Here is a 24584-nt window from a genome sequence, read left to right on the forward strand (position 1 = left end):
CCAGCCTTCGTCGTCGTCGATACCTCCGCCCCCAGCACCTCCCCCAAACCTGAATGATATTCCTAGTTGTAGCAGCACGTACGGTCGTATCGGTAACGCTTACGGTAGAATAGATATAATCGGTCATGGAATTGGACGCATCGAGAGACATCTGAGCTCATCCTGCGGAAGCGGCATCGACAACGGAAGCCACTACTCCAATCTGGAGGCATTGTACGGAGGCTGTGACCCCACAGGTCGCATAAGCAAAGTTTCAGTGCAATGGCTTCTGGTCAACAAGTGGCTTCCACTGTGGATCGCCAACACCGACAACGGAAAAGATTATCGTATTATTGATTTCCTATTGGGTCACCGTGGCGACTACGAGGGTGTACCGCCCCAAGGTGGAGCCTCCAGAGATCCCCCCACTCAAGAGGAAGAAGCTCCGCAGCAGCTGCAACAACCTGAACCGGATGATTCGCAAGAACAGCCGCCTTCTCCGCCGCAAAATTGAATGTTTAATATATTACTCGAATCGATTAGTTTCACAGAGGGATGCAGACGAAAAGACAAATTCCAAAATCCGTAAATCTATGTGATATTATTAAGTTTAAAGCAAAAAAAAATAAATAAAACGCAAGCATGAGCGCGCGCGTGTATATTGGTTGTAATCGGTTTTTTTTTTTTGCATTGACTGTTATCGAATTAATTTATTTTAAACGTATACACATACAATATTATTGTAGAAATATATTTAAGAGAATGAAATAAATGTTTTAGTTTTAAACATACGTGTATATTAATTATTATTGATTTCAAGAGACCGAACAGTATTGATTTTTCATTAACAATACGTAAATAGGGAGAATATATTTAATTTGTAAACATTGAATTATTAATGTTTTCCGTTTTCATATTTGGCTTTTTTAGGGCATGGTCCATCTTGATGCTTCATCAGCATCGGTATTTTATGCTCGAGGAGCATACTGTTGTCTGGTGGTAACGAAAGGCAGGCCCTTAGAACGTTCTCGATGCAGAGTCTCTGCTTGAAAAGGGCATTGATGACGGGTGTGCCGTTGGGTACAAGAGGTGCTTTGCACAGGTAACTTAAGATCGACAATACTGGATGGAAAGTTGAGAACTTGGCTTCTGAGGGTTTCTTGAAGGCGATCCTCGTGCAGAGCTCCGCCAAGATGATCAAATCCAGTATTATCGGTGTGGCGAGTAGGGAATCCTCGCACGTATTGTGAATAACGATGGTGTTGAGACCGCCCATCATGATTTCCGAAGTGTACTCGTCCATGGCCCTCTTCGAGTCTCCCACATACGGCACGTACTTTATGACGACGCAGTGATCGGGTTTCTCGCCGTTCGGATACAAGATATTGTTCGACTCGACCATATCATCAACAACATTACTTTTGGTAATCTAAAATTAAAAAAAAAAAAAATCATTTGCGAATGAAACTGACTGCTTCGTTAATAATGATGATTGCGAATTACCTCTTTAGATCTGAACTGCTTTGGGGCTGATAAGTTTTTACCGTCGTTATTACCCAAATGGTTATAGCTAACAATACTGACTGGTTTAATGCCGGCGCTGACTAAGAAATCTACCAGAACGCTCTTGATCTTCGTCTGTCCGGACTTGAAATCGTCGCCGCAGATGAAAACACCCTTCGCTTCCGCCATTTCCAAGACACCTGGCACGAATGTGTTCTGCGGTGAACCATTAATGTAAACGCACTGAAACCAATCGAATTATGTAATGAATGAATGTTTGCAGAAATGCATTTTTTTTACATTCGACAGAATCGAGGCGTAGGCGAAAAGGGTTGACGGAGAAATCTCTTGGTGTCCTTTGGCGATGGCCGCTTTCAGATTAGCCGCGGTATCGTTGACGCCCTTGATAATTTCGCTGAAACGTTCAGTATTTGCAGTCCAAAGGATGATCACCTTCTCAACGCCAGATGTCTTCTTGAAGTCCTCGATGTCGTTGCAGATGGCCTGCACCTGCTCCAGCTTCGTTCCCATTATAAGATTATCAGCGCGGTCAGCCTAAATTAAAACGAAATATAATAGAGATACTTATTCAATAGTTTAAAAACAATTCGATAAACGCTTCATATTAAAGAATTTACTATAAGTGTTCAATTTAATGACGAAGTGGATTAAGTACTCGAATTATTCACTTAACCACCGAGATCAACAAAGTTAATTCGTGTGAGATGTTAAAAAATTGAAGTAAAGGTAATTAAACGACTTTACTTGATTTGCTGCAATGAAATCTGGACTGTAAACTGAAGGCCTCGGTTTCAGCTGCGACAGCTCCTTGTGCATCTGCTGCTGCAGGATCGGATCCAAAACGCCGGCCCTTTTGCACGCCTCCGCGATGTTCAAACTGGAGATGTCCCATCCGTCGACGACGAGATTATCCGGATGGACCATCGGCAGCATCGTGCTCATCGGGACGTAGACGTCCTCCCCGTCGACGCCGGTTCCCAAGCGAACCGTCGACGCTTGCGTGATCGAGCCGAACCAGTTGGCCTCTTGCTCGCCCTTCTTCGTCGGCCAAGACAATTTCAACTTGTTGGCCAGAAGAGCTGCGGACAGAGTGCTGCCGTTGTTACCGCCCCATCCTACCAGCATCACGCCGACCTTCGGAACGATCCTCTCCGTTTGGATATCGATGGAATCGGTTTTCGGGACAGCCTGGAAGAGATTTAGAGTCATTGAACCGTTTCGATTGATCCCGGAATCCAGATATTATCTAGAATTTTTATATTAGCGAGGTCCTCGTAACACAGTTACGTGTTCAAACAGCCGGACTGCTGTAATCTTATCGTTCGATTCTCGTATGATGTTATAATTTTACTCGAATCGATAACGTCAGGGAATCTCGGCACGTCTGCATTTTTTTTTTTGTAAAGTAAACTACAGATAACGCACAAAAATAAAGCTACTTCCTATTTCAATAAAATCATTAATAATAACGAATAAAATAATTACATTTAAATGCAAAAAGAAAAACTAATTTTCTTTTTAAAATATATTCGCTAATTTCAATACATGAAATGAAGACAACGGTCAATATTTATTGCGTGATTTTGATGGCGCGGGAGAGCTTTCTCTCAGAGCTATTGATTTTTCGGGAAGCGCGAATCGTTGAACGGAGGTCAAGGAAATCGTATATTACATTATAATCCGAAGATAATTTTAACACATAATAAGAGATGAATTGCAAGGTACATTTTTAAGTTTAAAACTTTTATTAGCGATTACCCGATAAATGAAATACGGTACTAATTCTGTAATCCAACACTAATTGAATTACCAAAGAATAATTCTTACATGTAATTTATTGGCCCTCGTCTCGACGGTCGTGGTTTGGTACTCATATTTGGCTTCGATGAATTTATCTGTGTACTTGATGTTCGGACTGTTCACTACAATTTCCATTGTTTCTTCTAGTTTTTGATTCTCTCTCGTTTAAATCTTATTGAAATCGTATTGTATCTAGTCTGCGAATGTATATATTTGTTGTTTTTTTTTTGTTCCGTTTATTTTGTACTTTTTGTTATGGCTCTTGGAAATGCCGGCTGAAAACTGAATTTGGAGGCTCGCTTCTCGTCCGACTAGGTCCTGCACTCCCCACCACCGCCTCCTTGCTCATTATCAATGTTAAGGTCATGCAATGCAGGAAGCTTAGGTAACGAGGATGAGATAGTCGAATCGTAGTAGGTGCCCCGATAATAGTGGAATCTTTCTTGTTTGTTTCCTATTCCCTTTATGGAAACAAAACAGGAAGCAATTTGATGTCTCGCAATTCGAAACTGTTTTTCCACTGTTTACGTTCGATTAAGCAACAAGGGGTTACGTGCATATCTAGGTAGATTTCCTCAACAAACATTTGATGATTATCATTGAAGATAATGAATGACCGTAGTCCTTGGAATTCGATTAAAATTTCGACTGCAATCGCAGACAATTTATGCATTATGTAATACATTTTTCAACTTCCGCCTCGTTTAGGAAAACTTTGTATTCCAGTTGCGTCCTTAATGGAAACATGCATTTTAACAATTCAAATTTGATAACACTTCAATTGTAATTGACAACAATTCTATTGTTTTAACATTTAACAAAAAAAAAAGTAGTGGAAAAAGTAATAACTGTTAAATATTTATATCATATATTTGCAAAATACGTGACACTTATTTCCAATTGTTATTAATATTAGTTTACAATTTACATCAAATTACAGATAACAATTGTTAAATAAACTTCATGTATAATAATTTTCAAGATAATTACAAAGAATTGCTATAATTCTAACAATAATTGTATTTATTATGCTTTATTTTTCCCACATTGTTAAACGATGATTTATTTGGATAACGGATCTTTTCATTAATTAATGTTCTCGTTTCCTGCGTTAATTTTATAGTTATTTTATAAAGGAAATCAAATAAACGGTATTTAAATGTATTCATTGAATTTCGTTCTAACATCATCATGAAGTATTCTTTTATTAATCGGATTCTGAAGGAATGATCCACTAGAAACTTAATATTTTGTAATCGCACGCGTGCGAAATAAATTTGAATATTTTTGTAATTTTTAGCAGCATTCCGAGCTCGAAGGTCGAGAACGTGGCCGGAATAGAATCTAGCGATTTCGATAAGATTTTTTTTTCAAGTAAAAATCGTTTGCAATTAACATAAATTTTAATAATTATAAGATTCATCGATGTAATCAAAATGTTGCAGATTGTGTTGTATGCAACCAAACATACATCGACGTCAGAAATTGCATAAATAATAAAGTTTTTTTTTTGTTATTAGGTCATACATTTATGATTGTGAGATGTTTTAGCAACAATTTAGAATCAATGAATTTTTTATCCGTTATTGTAATGACTTAATAATAGTGGAATCTGTTTTCAATCATTAAATAACAGTACTTTATTGTCAATATTGACTAGAAGAACATAATTTAACAATGAATGTGAAATATTAGTAATAATTATTGATTCTAGAAACATAATATTATTTTAAACTTTACATTAACAAACATAAAATGATATAATTGTTTATTAACAGAAAATATTGAAAATTACTTAAATCAAATCTTTAGAAAATCTATTAGAAGATTAGACTTAAGTCAATGTAGATTAAGTGACGATTAAGTGGAAAAGATAAATTCCACAAAAATTGTTATTAGAAAAACTTTAAACGTAGTTGCGTTATAAAAATAACTGCGTTTGAACATTTCTTTAATGTTATTGTAAACATAAATTACAGTCCAAAGTTCTAATAGTGTAAATCTATTTTAATGGCAGAACATTAATAAGCAATTAAATAACAGGAAACTTATGTACTGACATTAGGACCTTGGTTTATACAAATATATTTTATATAAAGAATTAGTTTTACATTGCGAGGAATGTGAGGCAAGAAACCAACAAATCGATACATGCATATATAAAATGTTTGCACTTTCTCCGTTTTGCCTATTTCAGTTAAACTGTTCCTTCTATATGGGATGGCTTTTGTGCAAGAAGACGTGGTCTCGCCTGCAAGCGGTTGCGACAGTAAAGCAATCGCCTCTCCTCTCTCTTTCAGGTTGCAAAATTCCTGACCGATTTTTTTTTGTGTGTGTATATTTATATTTGTTATTTAAATGCTCCGCAACAAAACCCAAAAAAATTGAAATAATTGAAGCGATTCACACGGTAACGATGATTGTTTTGCAAATATATTGCCTAAAATTTCGCGTGCGAATTGATGGATGAACCCCGTCATCTGGGAGAATTGCAGGGTGCGTCTGCAGGAATCGTGCCTTGGTAACAACAAATGGGTGTCGCAACCTTCCTTGAAAATGCCAATTCACTTTCACGCTGGGCACTTTGCGGTTTTTGGTCCACGAATGGCTTTGCTACAGCAGTGCAAAAGTCAATCGTTTGTATCGAGCGAAAGAAAAATTTAGAGCAACATTGTTCAGACTTATGCAACTCTGAAACGAAAGAAGCCTTGTTGTTTACATTAGTTAATAGCAACAAGTGCGGCGATGATACTTCCGATTTGCGGACGACGCATTGTTGTTCGTGTTGCTGTTGTTGTTGTAATATAATGTCCCCGATTATGTTTCAGAAGGAGAGACTCTTCGGTGCAGCTTTCTCCAACGGCCGGAGAGACGTGAGCCGTTCGCTCTTCGTGAATTTTCTGAGGCGCGCTATGTTGTTAGTTGTTCGCGAACTTTCGAACGGAGCGCAGCGCACTCTGCTCCCGTTTATTAATTTTCCACGCTTTTCCGCACGTTTCGTTGGGGAGATAGTATTTCTTTTGCACTTTATATAATGACCGAGAAGGGCAAGTCGGAGAAGAGCGCGGAGAACAATCTCACCATCTCGACGAAGCTCTCCACCGATCACTTGATATGCAAGACGCCGCAGGAATCGCCGATGTCGAGCAAAAGGGATCTGCAGTATGTGGCGCAGAAGGGAGGCAGTGATAAGAACTGTTACAGTGTCTTCCTCTATCTGGGAGTTCTGCAGATGCTCTGCGGTCTTCTGATGTCCGTTTTCGGAATCCTCGTAATCCTACACGATTCCAGCTTATCACAGGTAAACTAACTGCAACAAGTAATCATCATCATCATCAATTAAAGTCAATTAAACAATTAACGAATTGATTCCAATTAACTAATGCAGAATGTCATCAAGTCACAAACGAGAAAATAATTATGAAAACTTTCAAGTTCTTATTAAAACTTGTTACTCTGTATCAAATTACACTTATCACCCATATCCAAGTACTATTCGAAACATATTTTATTTAACTTTCATGGGTTAACTATAATTAGCAGTTTTTTTTAACAAGAAAGTTTCTAAAACAAAGACAAAATCAACGAATATTTTCAATTCATAATAAAAATAAATAATTAATATTTCAGTTAGCATAAATTAAAGTTAATTGAACTAATTTACGTTAATTACAGATAAATAATTAAAAATTTGAATGGTGAAATAAGAAAATTAGTTCATACATGAATATTTTGAGAAAATATATAATTTTCTTTTACATTTTTCAATTCAATTAAATACTGTGAATCATCAACATCTTAGTTACTAATAATTTAAGTTTATGGCAGATAAATAATTTAAATTTTTAGTAGGAAAATGAAAACGTTTTTAAATAGGAAGCAAGCCTATAATTTCGTGTATTGTTTCATAACATAGACTTACTTGTATAGTAATTTTTGTAATTTGTAATTATCCATATACAATCTGTTACTGAGAGAGTACAAGAGTTTACAAGATACTTAATTCTAATTCTGGCTATAAAATATATAAATTAATTGATCAAGAATGGAAATAATTGTAGTTATATTTAGATTTTAAACTTGTTTCTGCTCCAATTGAACGCACTTTGAATTCGAGAAACATGAAATAAAAGCAAAAATGAATAAAAGATGTACAGCGAGCGCACTGAATGTGATCACTACTGTGAGTTGGATGAGCGCGGAATTACAAGAACCACCATAAAAATGTCAATCGAAACGTTGTTTTTATTTTTTGGGTGCAGCAACGCAAGTATAAATCACGTGCCTGCACCTTCTACAATTGTTCCTGCCTGCATTGCAACCTGCTTCCTGCTCTCCATGCTAAACAGAAACTTTTATATAACAACGAGTAATAATGAAAGAATTGCAAAAAGAAAATAGCAAATCGAACATTGAAACTCATTAAAAACATAGTTTTTTTTTATAAATAATAATAATAAATTATTATTACGCCCCATATTCAATTTCTAATTTAGAAAGTTTTCGAATTCAAGATCGCATAGAAATAATTATTGGCAACGGCAGCAGCAGCAGCTTAATTCGCGATGACTCGATAATGAGCTTTCCTCGTCGGAAGCGGCGATCATATCGAAATTGAACATCTGCGCGTTTCTCCTATGAACGTCGAAGATATTATTATTATGATTATGATACATCTGCGTTTTAGTTCGTAGCGAAATATATAATAATAATGTAAACGACAAACGCGATGCTGGAGGAGATGCCGAAGAGGAAGGAACTTTTACTTTGACCGATTAATATAATCAAACGAAAGTGAGCGCAACCGAAAAAAGAGTGTGTATATATATGCATACCATAATAATAAATCGCTTTGGAAAGTGAAATTCGATTTTTCGTTTCTCCGTCCATCAGTTCAACGAGTTCCGTTCTCTAATTTCGAATAGAACAAAATACAAATTTCAAAGACTTATTTACAAAAAAAAAAAGAAGATTAAATCTAAATTTGTGAATAAATCTCTCATTAACTAGTTATATCGAAATAGCGAATATGTGTGTGTCCGTTTTCCAATTGCAGTTTCTAATTGAAGAAATCGCGAAATTGAGGCGTGAAAATTGCGGAGAGTCTAATTACGAAGATGATCGCGCGTAGAGCTGAAATTTCTTTTATACCTTGCTCCAATAAAGATGCGAGGATTAATGGCAGTAATCGTGATCCTCTTCGGATCCGGTGCGTCCAGTTTCATTGCACGTAAAAAGTGTGTTCATCCATTATGCGCCGCTAATCTAATTGGATCGAAATTAACATTAACAAGACTGGAAATTAGTTACGAACCATTAAATCGACTTACTCTATACATTTATGTGGGCTTCATTTGTTTCAGATCGGGGGTGGTATCTGGGGCGGTTGTCTGGCTGTAGCCGCCGGAACTGCCGGTATCCTTTCTTCGGCCAAAGATTTCTGTCCGTTGAAGAGCGGAGCGCAAAAGGTAGCGCAAACCGTCTTCTTGGCGTTGAGTCTCATAAGTTTGGCGATAGCCCAGTTGGTGCTCGTCTTCGCGGCGACAGGATTGGCTCGGGACGTGCAGAAGAGCGAGATCATCCAGATCGATGCCGAGGTGAGTCGATTATCCTAATTTCGTCCTTGAGTCACGTTTTCTTCGGTCACGTTTTCATCCATCTGCGTGAATTGTTCCTTGCGTACAAACATGTGTCTGCTTCACGCAACGATTCGCAATACTCGATGCATGTGCATCCTTGAAACATATCTAACGGCGTAAAGCAATCACTTTTTTTTATAATTTGATATTCCATATGAAACAGAAAAGAAATAAAGACAGCGAGACAGGTATGTGTGTTGTTTTACGCGAGTACACGTGAGCGAGAGACCGCGTTGCGAAATGCGATCTTTAATTCCAGGTCTCTTAATTAGTGACGTACCGCATTCCGTGTCTCCAATCCACCATGAGAACGTAAACAAATGAGAACAATACAGTAACTTAACGACTAAAGTCTCTTACACAATACTTGCCAAGTAAATTACATTGATACACCTTAAGTAAACAAACTTGAATACTTGAGATTCATAGGGACACTTCGGAAATATGAAAGCTTAACAATATTTAACATAATCGTATTATGTAGTGAGTTATGATGACACTTCCAAATTGTATCATTACCGTTACGCTTAATGTATGCATTGATCGTGTGAGAACATTGGAATTACGTCAATATTTGCTACGCAGGAAGTTTCGATTTCACTTTACGAAAACAAAAAAAAATGGATCAAGTTTATAGACAAGATATTTGATCCATAAACAATCATATGGATCAATGAAATTTGAAGATTTTACTTTCTCATTTTCAGAAATTGTTTTTCTTTTACTTAGTCTTTCTTTCAAATAGTTCTAAACATGTAAATTATTATGTGATCCGCCTTAAACTAGAATACTCGATTGAACGTGATTCCCAATTTCTGTAAACGTACGATGAATATTATTTGTAACGAGTGCGCTCTTGTAACCCAGATAATCAGAACCGGGGTACACCTATACTATTATGTATTCTTTTCTTCTTCCGTTTCTTTTTCTTCAATACATAATAACAATCTGCGATTGGATGTGGTTCGCATGAGTGGATCGATTACAGTTTCCACAATTTATTCCTTCGCACCTCTTCTTCACAACAACAACAACAACAGCAAAATGGATCTACGTGAGCGGCCGTTATTAGCATGTCACGGTGGGAAATTGTTGTTGGCGACTGCCAACGGCGGCTTCCTCCTTGTCCAATCATCCAGCGCCTCGAATAGGTTCGAAACGTGACCGAACCGTATAGTTTAGCCCAATCCATCTGGCAATTACTTAATTGTTCCATTACAAACATGACGAAGTGCCAAAGTTCAAGGCGTCTCTCATTGTTGCTTCTTCCCATGGTCACGCAATGGCATCTTCGATATTTCTTAATCCGAGTGTATGCAATGCAAAGTAGATGAAAAGTTCAGCAACTGGAAATATTTTGCTGATTACGTTACGTGTGTGTTTGTCTTTTGTTCGCAGGAGGACGCAACTGATGACATAATCGAAGTGTTGCCATCGAATTACCCCGCACTTTTATCCAACATAGGGCTTCTCGTGGTTTCCGCATTGGAGTGCGTCTGTGCAGCTGTTGCTTCTTATAGGGGCGCGAGAGCGGTCTGCCCTTGCTTCAAGCGTGAAGAGGACAACCTGCACAGTAATCTGAAGATTGGCGCTGGCGATTCCCTGGTGAACTCTTGGCTCGGTAAACATCCACAGGTGGCATCCGGACCGCAGCAGATCTATGTGGTGCATTCAGCGGCGCCCGTCCCCTCCGCCGCACCCTCGTCAATCGGGAAGCACAGCAAGGTAGGATCCATTTAAGTGGAATACCGGTCGGTGTTGATTTCAAAGCGTTGAGAAGAAACCCTTCAAATTCTTGCAATCTAGAATATTAATGTGCGCATACAATTACACATTTGCAATTAAGATTTCATATTCTAATCAGAATACTTGCAGTATCGAAGGTCTTATGAAAATTATTCCTACACAGGCTTCAACCTACGACATATAGACAAATAAATATAAATAGTTTTCGAAAAAAATGTAAAGACAATTTCGGACGCTCATTTGTAATTATATACTAATTATAGTCTCCAGTTTGAGCTGTCAGCAACATATTCAGACGTTGCTCTATCATTTACAGATTTCGTGAAACACGAGTGAACGTGAAGACACTCATTATTTCAACTTTGCTCACTAGTTATAAGTTTCACAATTATACAATACAAAAAAAAATGTAATTACTAAGGAGGCTGCAAATCTTTCAAACTGAAGAATTCGTGCATACCGAACGAATTCAGCATACGTTACAATTGAACAATTAACAGCGTGTTCTATTTATTGAGCGGAATGTAAATTGCTGTTAAACGCTCGCACGAACTTGAACGAGTTGCATAATTAATTGTTTTCAAGTTGGAATTTGAATTTGAAATTACTTCAAAAATTCGCTAAGCTTTCTAACGAATCGAGCAGCGAAAAGCGTGACTAATTCGACGCAGCAGATGCAGTCCGCGGTTTGTTTACACGATGATGATTCCTTCCTTTCTACATATTTTTGTTACTTTTTTTTTGTTTTCGTAAACGAAATTTTAATGGCATTTCGTCGGTGTTATGCAAATAACACAGAAGCCGGAGAGAAAGTCGCCGGCATCATCATCTTTCTGTCCGGTGTATTGAACTCTTTATCGTGCAAAGAATGCAGGATTGTTAAATAATAATAACGAGATGAAAAATAAAAATATGAAATAATTGCGTCTATGCTGCAAGGATTAGGTTTTAGCGAAGCGTGTAGAAAGTTGCCAATTATCCGAATAACACTCTTTCCTGATCACACTTATTATTATTAATTTCGTCCCAGCATACAGAAACACACACACCGACAATCGAAGCCAACTTAATTGCATTGTATAATTGGAACTTGTTTCCCAAGAGATCGCACGTTGCGCAACGGTCTGTCTTTTATTTTTTTTTTAAATGTTTATTGCGCGTTTCCACTTCTACGTTACATATACATTTATAATCTATGTCATTTACATTTATTGATCGAAGATGCGGAAAACGTTTGGTATGCAGGTCACTTTAACAAATAAACGTTTGTGTATTATGAAAGTTTGTTGTTTGTTGTAGGCGATAATTCGAAATTGAAGCACAAAAGTAATGTTTGCATACTTTTTCCAACTTTCATAAATGTAATTTCGTCGCCGTTATTTCTTTTGAACCGCATTTCAATATTTCTAGCAGATTGAATAAAGAAATTGCTTTTTTTATATATGTATAAAAAAATAATAATAGGAAAGAGAATTATTGTTATAACAGTGCTCGCAAATTTGAACTAATTAGGAAACAGGATGTAACAGAAATGTAATTTAGATAAATTGATTTTTGTGGTAACAATTGTTCAAAATTTAATTATTCCTAATTTATGTGCACTTACTTTGCAGTTATCCATCTCCCCAATTTACACACTTCCACAGCCGGTTTATGGTCAGACGATTTACCCATTGATTCCAGCTCCGCTGGGTCCTGTACCTTCGCCGATCATCCCGACTCTTCCGAAAGATGTAAGATCAATGAATTAATTCGTTGTTATCAACAAATTGCATGTTATTGAAATTGTAGAGGAATTACCGACGTCCAAGACAAATTCCGTTCTCGCAAATCCAACTCCAACAACAGCAGCAGCAACAGCAAATGAGATCGAAGAGCAGGTCACGCAGTAAATCAGTAGAAAAACACGTAGTTACAGATGAAGATGTTGCAAAGACATACACGGGACTGGACAGGACGATTGCCGAAGAGTTCATCGAGATCTGCGATTCGCGAAATAATAGCCTCTGCAGCGATTCCAGCAACGGCGGCTTCAATACCAGCGACATCGGCTCAAGAGACTACCTAATCGACAAGATGTAAAACCGACTGGATTGATGAAGTCGAGTATGAGAATATTAACCAATTTTGTATATAATAATAATGTATTTTTTATATATATATATTTGTATATATGGAAAGAGAAATTTTTTATAATATTGTTATCATGTGATATTTGTACATGCGGGGCTGTTCCTACTGCTTGTGTATAGCTGTAAAAACTCGAACGAGTGTAGCATATAGCCCTTTTATTAACTGAATTCGAGATCATTTATTAACGTTCGTAGTTAATTGAAATCAGTCACTTCAATTGAGCAAATAATCACGAAAATTCCCACTTACATAAGATATGCAGATTTGAAACGCTGTGTTTATTTTTTGTTATATTTGTATATTCATTTTGCGTAATAAATGTGTGTGTAAACATCAGTACTTTTCTCCTTCAGGGTTATTCAATGAGGCATACAGTTTGTAAAGTATTAAATATATTGTTGATAAAAAGCTAAGTTTGATTGATATGTGTGTGTTTGCATGTAGAGTGAATCACACAGCGTAGTGAGTCCTTTCGAATCCTTGACCTGACCGTAGGAAATAAATGTATTAGTCTTTTCGTTAATGCATACTCACAGAAATAAGTATACCTATACCCTGCAAAATCGTGGTACAGTCCTTTTCGTTCGAAGCTGAGAAAATGTAGCATTTGAAGTTTGTTGCTACGTCGCAGTACTCTTCGCTAGAAATAAAATAAAAGGAAATTTACAGATGTTTGTGACTAAGTAACGCTAATGAATTACCCGGCAATGTAAGCGAAATGAGTTGGTAAGCTAGTCGTTGAGCCGCAAGCGGATATTTCCATAAAAGAATGTTCCAATATCGTCTTCAAAAAAAAAAGTATTAATCTATTGAGCAATTTTGGATTATTAGTAAATTTGTTATACTTCCGTCGTGTTCAAATGGAAACATTTCACGCCCAAATCGCAAACCTCAAAGAGAACGTCGCTCTTGCACTTATTGAATCTGTGGTAACTCGAGTTGCTGGACGTCAGGTAAATGGTGAAAGCCTTGTCGATGATCTTAACATCGCCGTAGCGACCCACGTCGACGTTTCCCAAATACTTGCAAATAAATCCATTCCTAAAAAAAAGCGCTTTTCCATAAAAAATATATATATAAAATTTTATAATTTACTTAGATTTGAATGTAGTTGCAATCCTATTCTCATCTTCGCTGTCTACGTTATTCCTTGCCTTGATCATATCCAAATCCAAGTCGATTTCCTTGTAGAGATTCACCATGGGAGGGTAAATCTTCCCATCCGAAGAGGAAAATCCCTTGACGACAATCAAAGTGATCGGTACGTGCTTCTGGCATTTCAGCATTGTGCTGAGACGACCTTTGGTTGCGAAGCAAATGCACATTCCGTTCATGCTATCCAATACATCGCCCACTGCAATCTTCCTCTAAAGGCAAAATAATTAGAAAAAAAATATCTATTGAACATTGAATTCAGTCATTACACTTTCGCCGCAAACGCTATTTGATTTTACGTTCACGATCACAGCTTTTTCACCGGCGAAGCTTATGGACAAACCCAAATTTTGCGTAGGAACCAAATCGAAGCGTTTCACCTCCGGTATGAGCCAGGATAAATCTAAGAATGAGCAGAGCTCGGCGCGAAGCCTGAAATTGATTTTACCGCATTGGTAAAGGACGGATAAAAGGATTTCGTTGAGGATTACGTCTCCAATCACAGAAACGTTATCGTAATATTTGTTGAATGTCTCCGTGTGAATCTGAAACGTCTCTTAATTATAAAATATTATATGAGCAATAGTTTTTTTTTTAATACTAGTTGTTCGACTGGAACGTGTAGACATCTTCTGTTTAGGCAATAGCGAACCAAGGCTCGGAATCTGCCTCGGTTCGTGAAGATGTCCTTTCGATTTCGAGCGGATTCCACCGAGCTTTTATAACCGAAGTCATTCAGCTCATTGGAAATCCTCTCCATCCAAGTCCAGGCATCGATCCGTCTTATGATACCGAAGGAGTTCGGCTTTTGCAAGATGCCCTTTGCGAAGATGCGTTCGACGCATTGGCAAAAGCCGATGAGCGCATCGCAATCATCGTTTATTTCTTCAAATCCAAGTAATTTACCAGTGAATACTGAAAATAAAAGTCAATTCATAAACGTTTACAAACAAAACATATAACTATAAAATTAATACTTTGAATTGTATTCTAAATGTAGGAAGTAACATACAGATGAAATATGTTAAATTCTATTAGGAAATGTTTAAAACATGAGAATTACTTTCATGTGCAAAAAAAATAATCTTGAAAAAGGCAAGTTAAAATCGTATACGTTGCTGTCATTCACCACCCACGTAACACGTGCATACAAGTATTGATTAGCGTGAGTTCTTACCTAATCAACGTCAACAGAATATCAGTTTGTTTTACCTTTTAACTCTTTGATTAGTGGATCACTTACAGACATCTTCGGTACATACGTAAGAGAGAATCTGTGTCAACAAAACTGCTTCCTGTTTCGCGAAGAGCTCAGCATTTCTCGTGCCGCTACCGTTGCTATAAATTACGTTTTGTTTCTTTCGTTGCTTATTTGTTTAGGCTTATCACTTATCGTTTGACTGTTTCCGTCCAATTACATTTTCCGTTTTGTTTTCTTCATCGTTTTCGCAACGAGCACGTCGACGACAACAATACACGGTTCGGTTTCGGAGGATGTGCGGACTGCGCAAACGAAAACCGAACAGCTAATATATTATTCAGCAGATTTAGTTTCCTATTCATTATATAATTATCTTATCTTCCTTTGACAATATGTATCAATTTAATTAACCGTATCTTGTTGTAAATATGAAAGCATAACTGGAAAGACTGCAGTCAATTGTTTATTGGATAAAACCATGACAACAAATGTTATAGAAATAAAATTAATTGTTTTTTTTTTTGATAATCTCAATTTAAAGCCTACTATTAGTTTGAATTAAGATTTGCTGATATTTAGGAAGATATGAAATAAATACTGAATTTTGGTTTTATATTGCTTACAGTTACAGGCACACTTTGCGTAAGTTCAAAACGAATATTTTCGTAACTGCATGAAGGTTGAGATTTGAGGCGCAAAGATATATTTATATAATTAAATTATAAAACATTTATTAATAATTACTGAATAAAGAAAAAAAAATGAATATGGAGGCGTTAAATTAATTTAATTGTAAGTCATGTATCTGGGGGTGGCCGAGAACTTGGCGTATGACTTGATAACTTTGTTGACAGCTTCCAGGAAGTCTTTTTCGGTAGCCACCTTCCTCCTAGCACGGATTGCGAACATTCCAGCCTCGGTGCAGACGGATCGGATTTCCGCACCGGTGGAATTGGGACAGAGACGAGCGAGCAGCTCGAAACGGATGTCGCGCTCAACGGACATCGAGCGAGCGTGAATCTTGAAGATGTGCGAACGTCCCTCCAGATCGGGCAGACCGAACTCGACCTTCCTGTCCAATCTTCCGGGTCTCATCAGAGCCGGATCCAAGGTGTCCGGTCTGTTGGTGGCCATAAGTACTTTAATGTTGCCTCTGGGATCGAAACCGTCCAATTGGTTAATCAACTCTAACATAGTACGTTGCACCTGTTCAAAGAAAATAATAATCCAATTAGAATATTTGATTCAAGATTTTTGGAGATTCGGAATACCTCGTTGTCACCTCCAGCGCCGTCATCGAAACGAGCACCGCCGATAGCATCGATTTCATCGAAGAAGATCAGACAGGCTTTTTTCGATCTCGCCATTTCGAACAACTCCCTGACCATCCTGGCTCCTTCGCCGACGTATTTCTGAACCAGTTCAGAACCGATGACTCGAATAAAGCACGCGTCCGTCCTGTTGGCCACTGCCCTAGCGCAGAGCGTTTTTCCGGTACCAGGCGGTCCAAACAACAACACACCCTTAGGTGGTTCAATTCCCAACTTCACGAATTTCTCAGGCTAAAATATACATCAATTACAATTAAACAATTTTCACAGAAACAACAGTTTTTTTTTACTTACATGCAATAACGGTGTTTCGACAACTTCCCTCAGCTTCTCAATCTGTTCCTTGCAACCACCAACATCACTGTAAGTAACATCTGGTTTTTCCTCTACCTGCATCATGGTTACAGTAGGATCAATTTTTGGAGGCAACGGAATGTGAATTTGATATTTGTTTCTATCAACTCTGAAATTTACGAAATTCGTACAGATATTAACAATTCCATTCCAATTGGATTTCCAACAGAACTTACCCCACTCTCATTCCTTCTTCAATATCAGTCGGTGCAACAGAATCTGCAAGATCCACCACAAACTTTGCAAACTGCTTCACATTGATAATATACTTCGGGTCATCTGTATCGGCATTGATGATTTTAGTGCATCTAGCCACCTGCAATGGTTGCTCATTCTGGAGCGTCTGTTTATCGGCAGCCAAATCCCACAAAGCTGGTGGTGCCAATCCTGTATCAGATTCCTTGATGCCTGTCAATTCATTCACCCTCTTGATGATGAATTGAATGTCATCCTCAACTGTTTTTATAGTTTTTGTATATTGTCCTTGCCCCTAAAATAAACACATACACATCAAATTTCCACACCACAATTTTCATATTGGAATATCTTACATAGGTTTTCAGTAAGAGGATGTCCCCCTCGTCCAAAGCTATAACAAATTGATAATAATTAATATATTTATTATTTATTTTTCATCAGCTGAATGGTTATTGCATGTTACATACATTTTATTTCCTTTTCTGGCTCCTTCTCGTCCACCTTCTGTTTCCTCATATCATCTCCCAAATGATCAGGCATCTTCACTGTATCTTGCACTTATTAGTTATGCGAATAAATACACACTTATTCAGGTGAAAAGATGGTAAAATGTTTATATTCGATGCAAGATTACAAGCAAAAATTTCAGCTTGTCATCAGTGCTTCAAATTGCCAACTTTACAGAGACAACTAACCAACTTAAATACTTTTCAAACATTATTTAAACTTATCAGTACTAAAAATAACATCATTAATAATTAGATTAATCAGGTAAATGTTTAATGTCCTAATACAGTATTAATTTCAGTTCTAAAAAGCGAATAATACAAATATTTAGGTTTAACAATGAAATTTTAATAATTTACCCAAGATGGAGCTGTAAGGTAAAGTTTAATGATTCATAGTTTAATAACTAATTGTTCTAAGTAATCCCAATAGTTATCAATCAAAATATAACTAAGTAATGCATATTTTAATTAATACGAAATATCCATTAAGAGTCTAATTAGAAAGTCGAATTTCGAACAGCGCAGAAAGTGCTCAACTACAACCTTAGCACAAATGATCATAGATGGCGAAAAAGAAGCCAAAACTAAATCTTGTTTATAGGCAACCAAACGTACATATTATCTTATCAATAGTATTTCAATCCTTATATCTTCCCAATTATCTTGACGTATTAATTTCAGTATATGAGCTTTTATTATAACAAGTATAGATATTAACAACACCTTAGCTAAATGTATGCTCTTAAAATCTGAAAAATAATTAGATAAAATTTGTTTATAATTCAATGTAACAGTTTAATTTCTATCAAGCGAAAATCAATTACTGATTATCAAAAAGCAATTTATTTCTATAACATTTGATGTCATGGTTTTATATAATAAACAATAGTTTATTTCATGCATGAATTTAGTTCAAGCAAAGTTGTTAGGCAACCAAACTTATATTATTTTTTGGCCGTCTTTGAGACTAATAACAAAATCGTTAATTACAAATTATTTAATTTAATCATAGTTCATAACATATAATTGGTCTAGAAACTATATAATAATTTAATCAACTAATTAATTGTTAATTAATTTTTAGATCAAAGGACCTTCTTATAAAACTAATTAATCTTAATTAGCACTAGTAATTTGTTTTTATTTTTTAAATTTTGAGTTACAAAATTAAAGTTTTCAATCTTTTAATTGAAGACGATTAACAGCTTTAAAAGTCGCTTGTTATAATTTTGTAATCATATAAATAATTAGAAAAATCTGTGCCAATATCCACTGTTACTGGTTATTATCTAACGACCTCTTATATTGTTATGACCCCAATTATAGTTGATTTGATAACTTTCATTTCTGCTAATAAGTAATGCAAAAAAAATGCAATAAAGTAATTTACATATTGTTCATATATTCGGAATTTAGCAATTTGTGAGATATATTGAATTTACTGATTAAATTCCAATATATTTCAGCTGAATAAACAATTCGCTTTGAATGAAAAAAAATACGCTTCCGAATATTGATTCACGCCTCTCACTCTTCTATATGGAATTAATTCCCAAAGCAGAACCTTGCCTACATACATTTATTTTCTGAGTGGGAGTAAACACAGTTATTATATAAATATGTTTCGTGTTCGTAAACATTTCCAGTCTCGCAAGAACCCGCAGATAGTGCAAATACTTTTCATATTAGGTTAAAACAAAGCGGCAATTACGTATGGTATTTGCCAGCAAGATGCTCCTTCATTTCGTTTTCTCTTTGTGTTTCCTCCATTCCATCCACTCCCTGGAATTTGCTCAGTTGAAGGTAAACGTTCTTTCCATAGAATGCTTCAATTATAATATGCTAAATGGTTTCTATTTTAGAATGCACACAGATTACACAAACTAGGGAATTCCCAAATTGAATATGTCTCCAAGCTCTCTGATGTTGGGCATATGGAAGATGTTTTGGACAATATTCTGATAGAGAGAGTTGTGGGAACACCTAATCATGATAAAGTGCATGATTACATTGTGAATGAATTAAAGAAATTGGAGTACGATGTGGAAGTTGATACATTCCATGAGCGGACCCCAACCATGGGACATCTGAAATTCAGAAATATCATTGGAACGCTCAACCCAAGGGCAGAGAGATTTTTAACCTTAGCATGTCATTATGACAGTAAATACTTTAAGAATGATGTGTTTCTCGGTAAGAAATACTAGTGTTTTTTGATTGATGATGATAATCGATATATATTTTTTTTTGGAAAGGTGCTACTGATTCTGCAGTCCCTTGTGCCATGATGCTGAATCTGGCTAAGGTGCTTAAAAATGATTTGCAGAAGGTCATGGGCAACGAGGTGACCTTACAGCTGTTGTTCCTTGATGGTGAAGAGGCTTTCCTCCGGTGGGGCCCCACTGACTCACTGTATGGGGCAAGGCATTTGGCTGACGCTTGGCACAGATCTGTGTCTTCCACAAAGAGTGGTTTAGATGTTAACAAACTGCAACGCATGGACGCGTTCGTCTTATTAGATTTAATTGGTACTCCTGATCCAACGTTCTTCAGCTACTTCCCAAAGACTGAAAGATTGTAAATAATAGAAAAAAAAGTAGTATTATCTAAATTTCTTACAATTGTTTTTTAGATTTGTGGCTTTGGCGGACGCTGAAGATAAGCTTATGAACATGGGTCAATTGAAGAAGTACTCGAAGAACGCGCAACAGAAATATTTTAAGCGAAGGTCGTCCCCTTCCTTCGTTGAGGATGATCATGTGCCGTTCATGATCAGAGGTTTTATTTGATACGAAGAATGTTGGATTGTTGTGGCTACATATTTGATATGTTGCAGGTGTCCCCATTCTGCATTTGATCCCCAAGGAGTTCCCGAAGGAGTGGCACACGCCGGCCGATAACAGAGATGCAGTAGACATGACCACTGTTGAGAATTTAAACAAAATACTCAGAGTGTTTGTTTGCGAATACCTACATGTACCACTTGAGTAATTATCTATACATGAATACATAACACTCCAGTACTGTCCTCTTTTTGTTCGTTCTATTGTATTGTACTGCATATTTTTTATATATATAAAGTATTGTTATATGACGCTCTTGTTGTTACCCCAACCAGTAGTTATTGGAATACACTTTTGTTTGCTTTTATTTTTTTATTGATATCTGGTTGAATTAATAACATGGGTTTAGATAAGCTAATTGTATGCGCTTATTTATTATGTGATACGGTTGGAAAGAATTAATAATGAATTTTCTAGCTGAGCAGTAGAGTAATAATTTGGTGTTTCTTTTGAACAGTATTGAAACGGATGGGATCGAAAAATCGTCGAATCAACACATTCCACGCAACGAACTGTGACCGGCATTAAATGCTGATTTGTACATTGAAAGAATAGAACAAATAAAGGACATTGATATTTGAGTCGTTGTAAAAATAAAGTTGAGCTGCATCGCAAGTGCAATTTGCATGTGGCGGAATTTATTTGACAAACATTACGTGTGTGTGATTCTTTCTGATTTCCATTTATTTTTAGGCGTGTACACCTCTCTTTTCTTGATGCGCATAAATTTAAAATTAGTTATCGGGAAAAGAATCGATCCGAAAATAGGTTCGGCCGCACTCGTGCTCGGTTGGCTGATTCGAAAAAGTGTTCTTCCAAGGTGGTCTCGGGTGTTTCCGGCCGTCTCTCGCTCTTCGGATCAATAATTTTATAGGTAAACGAAACGTGCGAATTTGATTACGCCCACCGCCCGCAGCGCTTCTAAATTTGTTGACCACCTGTTCCGATGTTCGAACATGTCTCTTCCTCGTAACCATTTGCAAACGTTTAATCGTTAAGAGTGTAGTAATGATAAGCTGTGGTCTTGTTGCGGTCGTAATTAATAGAGGTTCTTGAACTTCAGGAGACACGCGATTGGTTGCTGCGAACATTTTTGCGGTCTCTGGTTGTGTCGGTGGGCGGCCTCTGAATACGCACAGACAAAAAACCTTTTTCATTTAATATAACCTAACCTGTGACCTATGACCCGAGTGTCTATTTCCACACGCGAATCAATCGGTATCGAGATGAGTTAACAGCACCTGCACAAAGTGACGCACAGCGAGACGGCACCATGAGATCAGAGGCCAACAACAACTAGATGCAAATGTGTTTGAATGAATGGCAGAGGCAGAGGAATAATAATCAATAGTGACACAATAGAAGTGAAACATGACCATGGAAAGCAACCAGACCACTGGCAGCCCCAGCTCCAAGCTGACCCAGAAGAAGAGCATCAAGAAGTTCCTGCTGCCATCGAAGGCACCCAACAAGGTTGGCATAGTGATCACCAGAACGCAGAGCACCAGGAAGCATTACGAAAAACTGGATATTGAGGAGAACCTACCAAAAAGTCCCATCATTGTATCCAGAAGACCTCTCAGTCTGGACATGGCCAACATCAACAGTGACTCTGATAATGGGGCCCTATCACTTGCTGGCAAACCTTTCCTATCACCTGATTTGGAGGAACATCGCCTGCAGGTAGACTCAACTCAATTAGGAACCTATTATCAGTCAAATACGAATTACATAATTCAACAACATTTAAACTTGTTAAACGCCATAAACATTATTATTTTTTTTGTTTACTTTTACAATGTATGCAACCAAATTAGCACCAAAGTTTGTTCATTTAAAAATTACTTGGATATTTTCCACAGAGGTTCTCAAATCATTTCAAACAATTATTTAACATTTAATTTAAATTGTTATTTTCATGAATATTCCTTGAGCAATAAATTATCATTTTCTGAATACGCAATTACTTTCCGCTAGGTGAACGGGGAATTTAATCAATTGCGAAGATGCAGCAGCGTGGAAGATACGAGCTTAAGGTCTGATTTGGATGAGAGTAAATTGAGCGAAAGATGCATGTCCCATGACACGGTATTAAAGGAGGGAGTCACGGTAAATAGGTCAAGTTCCAGCGCGAACAGTCTGGCGAAGAAGGCTTTGATGGCAGCGCAAGTTCTTCATTTGATACCTACGAATAAGGCGAGGCAGAGGAATTTTCTGCAGGGCAGGATTGGAACCAATGCGCTGCTGGGTAGCAAAGAACTGGAAAAGACATTGCCGAGGAGGGAGATTCATATTTTTGTCGGTACTTGGAACATGAACGGACAAAATCCACCCAAGTATGCGTCTATACTCGATATAATAAGTTTTCGTTAAATTGTTCTATTATTTTAGGGAATTGAATGATTTCGTGTTGCCAATTAGCATGGAACACGTGCCGGATGTTTTAGTTTTCGGAACTCAAGAGTCTTGTTCGGAGAGGTACGAATGGGAGTCCAGTCTGCAGGAAACCATAGGTCCATCTCATGTGCTCTTTCATTCCGTTTCGTTGGGCACTCTGCACATCGCAGTTTTCCTACGCAGAGATCTGATCTGGTATTCTTCGGTGCCGGAGGAGTCTTGCATATCGGTGCGACCTGGTAGCGCCTTCAAGACCAAAGGTGCCGTAGCTTCGGCCTTCATGATCTTCGGAACGTCATTCCTCTTCGTCAACACCCACTTGACTGCGCACCAGGAGAAGGTAAAGGAACGAGTCTCGGACGTCAAGAAAATCGTCTTCTCGATGGATTTACCGAAGAATATTCCTTGCAAGAATAAGAGCAAAGGTTAATTTCTATGATTAATTATACAAAAATATGAATTAATATTTTTTTTTATAAATATTTAGATGTAACACAAAATTTCGATTACGTCTTCTGGAACGGCGATTTGAATTTTCGACTTGCTACACCAAGGGCTAAAGTACTGGAATGGTTGTCTCACACGAGTTTTCCTCTTCCACCACATTTACCGCACGGGTATCTGCATCATGATCAACTGTGCTCCGTTCTAACGGACGGAGCTGCTTTCAGGGGATTTATGGAAGCCAACATCACTTTTCCACCTACATATAAAGTAATAACTAAAAATTTCATTATATTATTTATTATATATTTAATAATTATTATTTGTAGTATGATCCGGGAACGCAAAACTTTGATACTTCTTCTAAGCAAAGAGCTCCAGCTTACACCGATCGCATCCTCTTCAAGCATCGTCAGACTAGAAGGTTGAGCAGTCAACCGGATACTCCACCGCTCAGTTGCTTGGAATACGATTCGGTTCCATCCATAACTACATCCGATCATAAACCTGTTTGGGGTGTTTTCAGGGCACACGTCAGACCTGGAATTGACACGTAATCACTGAGAATCATGAAAATTCAACTCTTAACATTGTTTTAAATTGTTTTTAGAATGCCTCTGAATGCCGGCCTCTTCAACAGGGACATCTATTTGGAGGGGATCAAGCGTAGGGCCATGGCCCATCACGCAAAGGACGATAACATGGTATGTGTACTGCAGTAACTTGGGTTGCTTTCTTTTTAGGAGTCCGATATTTTCGTTGTAGAAAATGTTCTTCTCATTTCATTGTCACAACACTTTTATTTCTCGTCCTCTTTACATTTGTATTAGGTGTTTGAGTATGTGCGTGAATGATGGTTATCTGGTATAACAGATGGGCACAAGATAAAAAGCTCAAAATGAGAATTTCTATTTTAGTACCTGTAGTCTAGTCAACAACAGAACAAAGCTGAAACCATAATATTTGGAGTATTTACAACTTATTATCTTTATATATATATTAGTTTTACATTTCTTTGTAGCTTCAATACTCAGTGGAAGAAACTTCTAGTCGAAACGTATTATATCTATATATTTTAATTTTATATCTTTAAAGTGTTTTTATTGTTTTCGTTTATGTTCTGTGAGAATGTTACAATTTTTAATAGCAATATGTTCTGTTACAAAAAAAAATTACGTACAATAGATTCGATTTACTTTTTATTTGTTAATTATAGGTGAATGTGTTATTTTTCTATTATTATTATTACTATTATTACATTTTTTAAATTGTTGTGAACGCCAAAGAAATTATCTGAATCTCTAGTCAATGTGTATTACCTCCCCCCGGTG

General features: G+C 37.1%; 6 protein-coding genes and 1 long non-coding RNA gene across 7 annotated transcripts; 3 read left to right on the forward strand and 4 right to left on the reverse strand.

Moving 5' to 3' along the window:
* Positions 1-821: 821 nt before the first annotated feature.
* On the reverse strand, positions 822-3605 carry LOC108556849 (inositol-3-phosphate synthase 1-A). Its single transcript, XM_017913131.1, has 5 exons — positions 3331-3605; positions 2248-2691; positions 1783-2037; positions 1483-1725; positions 822-1408 (listed from the first exon to the last, which is right to left on the reverse strand). The coding sequence occupies exons 1-5, from the start codon at positions 3436-3438 to the stop codon at positions 875-877; spliced, it is 1584 nt and encodes a 527-aa protein (XP_017768620.1). The 5' UTR covers positions 3439-3605; the 3' UTR covers positions 822-874.
* Positions 3606-5445: 1840 nt separating this feature from the next.
* Positions 5446-13109, forward strand: LOC108556842. Its single transcript, XM_017913125.1, has 5 exons — positions 5446-6604; positions 8667-8900; positions 10341-10667; positions 12302-12421; positions 12480-13109. Exons 1-5 carry the CDS (start codon positions 6338-6340, stop codon positions 12768-12770), a joined length of 1239 nt encoding a protein of 412 aa, XP_017768614.1. The 5' UTR covers positions 5446-6337; the 3' UTR covers positions 12771-13109.
* LOC108556843 lies at positions 6538-8715 on the reverse strand. The gene is made up of 3 exons (XR_001890839.1): positions 8634-8715; positions 8455-8568; positions 6538-6613 (listed from the first exon to the last, which is right to left on the reverse strand). It is a non-coding gene; the product is annotated as an uncharacterized LOC108556843 (long non-coding RNA).
* Positions 13110-13196: 87 nt separating the features above from the next.
* Positions 13197-15583, reverse strand: LOC108556841. The gene is made up of 8 exons (XM_017913124.1): positions 15189-15583; positions 14578-14891; positions 14246-14521; positions 13917-14188; positions 13667-13862; positions 13523-13605; positions 13370-13461; positions 13197-13306 (listed from the first exon to the last, which is right to left on the reverse strand). The coding sequence occupies exons 1-8, from the start codon at positions 15223-15225 to the stop codon at positions 13272-13274; spliced, it is 1305 nt and encodes a 434-aa protein (XP_017768613.1). The 5' UTR covers positions 15226-15583; the 3' UTR covers positions 13197-13271.
* Positions 15584-15772: 189 nt separating this feature from the next.
* LOC108556840 (26S protease regulatory subunit 7) lies at positions 15773-17736 on the reverse strand. Its single transcript, XM_017913123.1, has 6 exons — positions 17528-17736; positions 17414-17451; positions 17039-17352; positions 16803-16971; positions 16449-16739; positions 15773-16383 (listed from the first exon to the last, which is right to left on the reverse strand). Exons 1-6 carry the CDS (start codon positions 17598-17600, stop codon positions 15964-15966), a joined length of 1305 nt encoding a protein of 434 aa, XP_017768612.1. The 5' UTR covers positions 17601-17736; the 3' UTR covers positions 15773-15963.
* A 1350-nt stretch (positions 17737-19086) lies between these two features.
* On the forward strand, positions 19087-21010 carry LOC108556846 (glutaminyl-peptide cyclotransferase-like). The gene is made up of 6 exons (XM_017913128.1): positions 19087-19372; positions 19432-19762; positions 19825-20146; positions 20202-20347; positions 20406-20556; positions 20870-21010. The coding sequence occupies exons 1-6, from the start codon at positions 19283-19285 to the stop codon at positions 20928-20930; spliced, it is 1101 nt and encodes a 366-aa protein (XP_017768617.1). The 5' UTR covers positions 19087-19282; the 3' UTR covers positions 20931-21010.
* A 118-nt stretch (positions 21011-21128) lies between these two features.
* Positions 21129-24311, forward strand: LOC108556845 (72 kDa inositol polyphosphate 5-phosphatase). Its single transcript, XM_017913127.1, has 6 exons — positions 21129-22095; positions 22390-22748; positions 22804-23234; positions 23297-23523; positions 23583-23806; positions 23864-24311. Exons 1-6 carry the CDS (start codon positions 21784-21786, stop codon positions 23973-23975), a joined length of 1665 nt encoding a protein of 554 aa, XP_017768616.1. The 5' UTR covers positions 21129-21783; the 3' UTR covers positions 23976-24311.
* The last annotated feature ends 273 nt before the right edge of the window (positions 24312-24584 follow it).

Source organism: Nicrophorus vespilloides, unplaced genomic scaffold (genome assembly GCF_001412225.1).
Source record: "Nicrophorus vespilloides isolate i.1.1-1 unplaced genomic scaffold, Nicve_v1.0, whole genome shotgun sequence".
Taxonomy (NCBI): Eukaryota; Metazoa; Arthropoda; class Insecta; order Coleoptera; family Silphidae; genus Nicrophorus; species Nicrophorus vespilloides.

Coding starts and splice junctions, on each gene's coding strand:
- LOC108556849 (XM_017913131.1), bottom strand. CDS start 3,438: ATGGAAATTGTAGTGAACAGTCCGAACATCAAGTACACAGATAAATTC. Junction 1,726..1,782: donor ACGCCTCGATTCTGTCGAAT/GTAAAAAAAATG, acceptor GATTGGTTTCAG/TGCGTTTACATTAATGGTTC. Junction 1,409..1,482: donor AGCAGTTCAGATCTAAAGAG/GTAATTCGCAAT, acceptor TTTTAATTTTAG/ATTACCAAAAGTAATGTTGT.
- LOC108556845 (XM_017913127.1), top strand. CDS start 21,784: ATGACCATGGAAAGCAACCAGACCACTGGCAGCCCCAGCTCCAAGCTG. Junction 23,524..23,582: donor CTTTTCCACCTACATATAAA/GTAATAACTAAA, acceptor TATTATTTGTAG/TATGATCCGGGAACGCAAAA. Junction 23,807..23,863: donor GTCAGACCTGGAATTGACAC/GTAATCACTGAG, acceptor AATTGTTTTTAG/AATGCCTCTGAATGCCGGCC.
- LOC108556842 (XM_017913125.1), top strand. CDS start 6,338: ATGACCGAGAAGGGCAAGTCGGAGAAGAGCGCGGAGAACAATCTCACC. Junction 6,605..8,666: donor ACGATTCCAGCTTATCACAG/GTAAACTAACTG, acceptor CATTTGTTTCAG/ATCGGGGGTGGTATCTGGGG. Junction 10,668..12,301: donor CAATCGGGAAGCACAGCAAG/GTAGGATCCATT, acceptor CTTACTTTGCAG/TTATCCATCTCCCCAATTTA.
- LOC108556840 (XM_017913123.1), bottom strand. CDS start 17,600: ATGCCTGATCATTTGGGAGATGATATGAGGAAACAGAAGGTGGACGAG. Junction 17,452..17,527: donor GCCAGAAAAGGAAATAAAAT/GTATGTAACATG, acceptor AATTTGTTATAG/CTTTGGACGAGGGGGACATC. Junction 16,740..16,802: donor TCGAAACACCGTTATTGCAT/GTAAGTAAAAAA, acceptor TGTATATTTTAG/CCTGAGAAATTCGTGAAGTT.
- LOC108556846 (XM_017913128.1), top strand. CDS start 19,283: ATGGTATTTGCCAGCAAGATGCTCCTTCATTTCGTTTTCTCTTTGTGT. Junction 19,763..19,824: donor TAAGAATGATGTGTTTCTCG/GTAAGAAATACT, acceptor TTTTTTGGAAAG/GTGCTACTGATTCTGCAGTC. Junction 20,348..20,405: donor TGTGCCGTTCATGATCAGAG/GTTTTATTTGAT, acceptor GATATGTTGCAG/GTGTCCCCATTCTGCATTTG.
- LOC108556841 (XM_017913124.1), bottom strand. CDS start 15,225: ATGTCTGTAAGTGATCCACTAATCAAAGAGTTAAAAG. Junction 13,863..13,916: donor GCAACTACATTCAAATCTAA/GTAAATTATAAA, acceptor GCTTTTTTTTAG/GAATGGATTTATTTGCAAGT. Junction 13,462..13,522: donor CATTTCGCTTACATTGCCGG/GTAATTCATTAG, acceptor TTTTATTTCTAG/CGAAGAGTACTGCGACGTAG.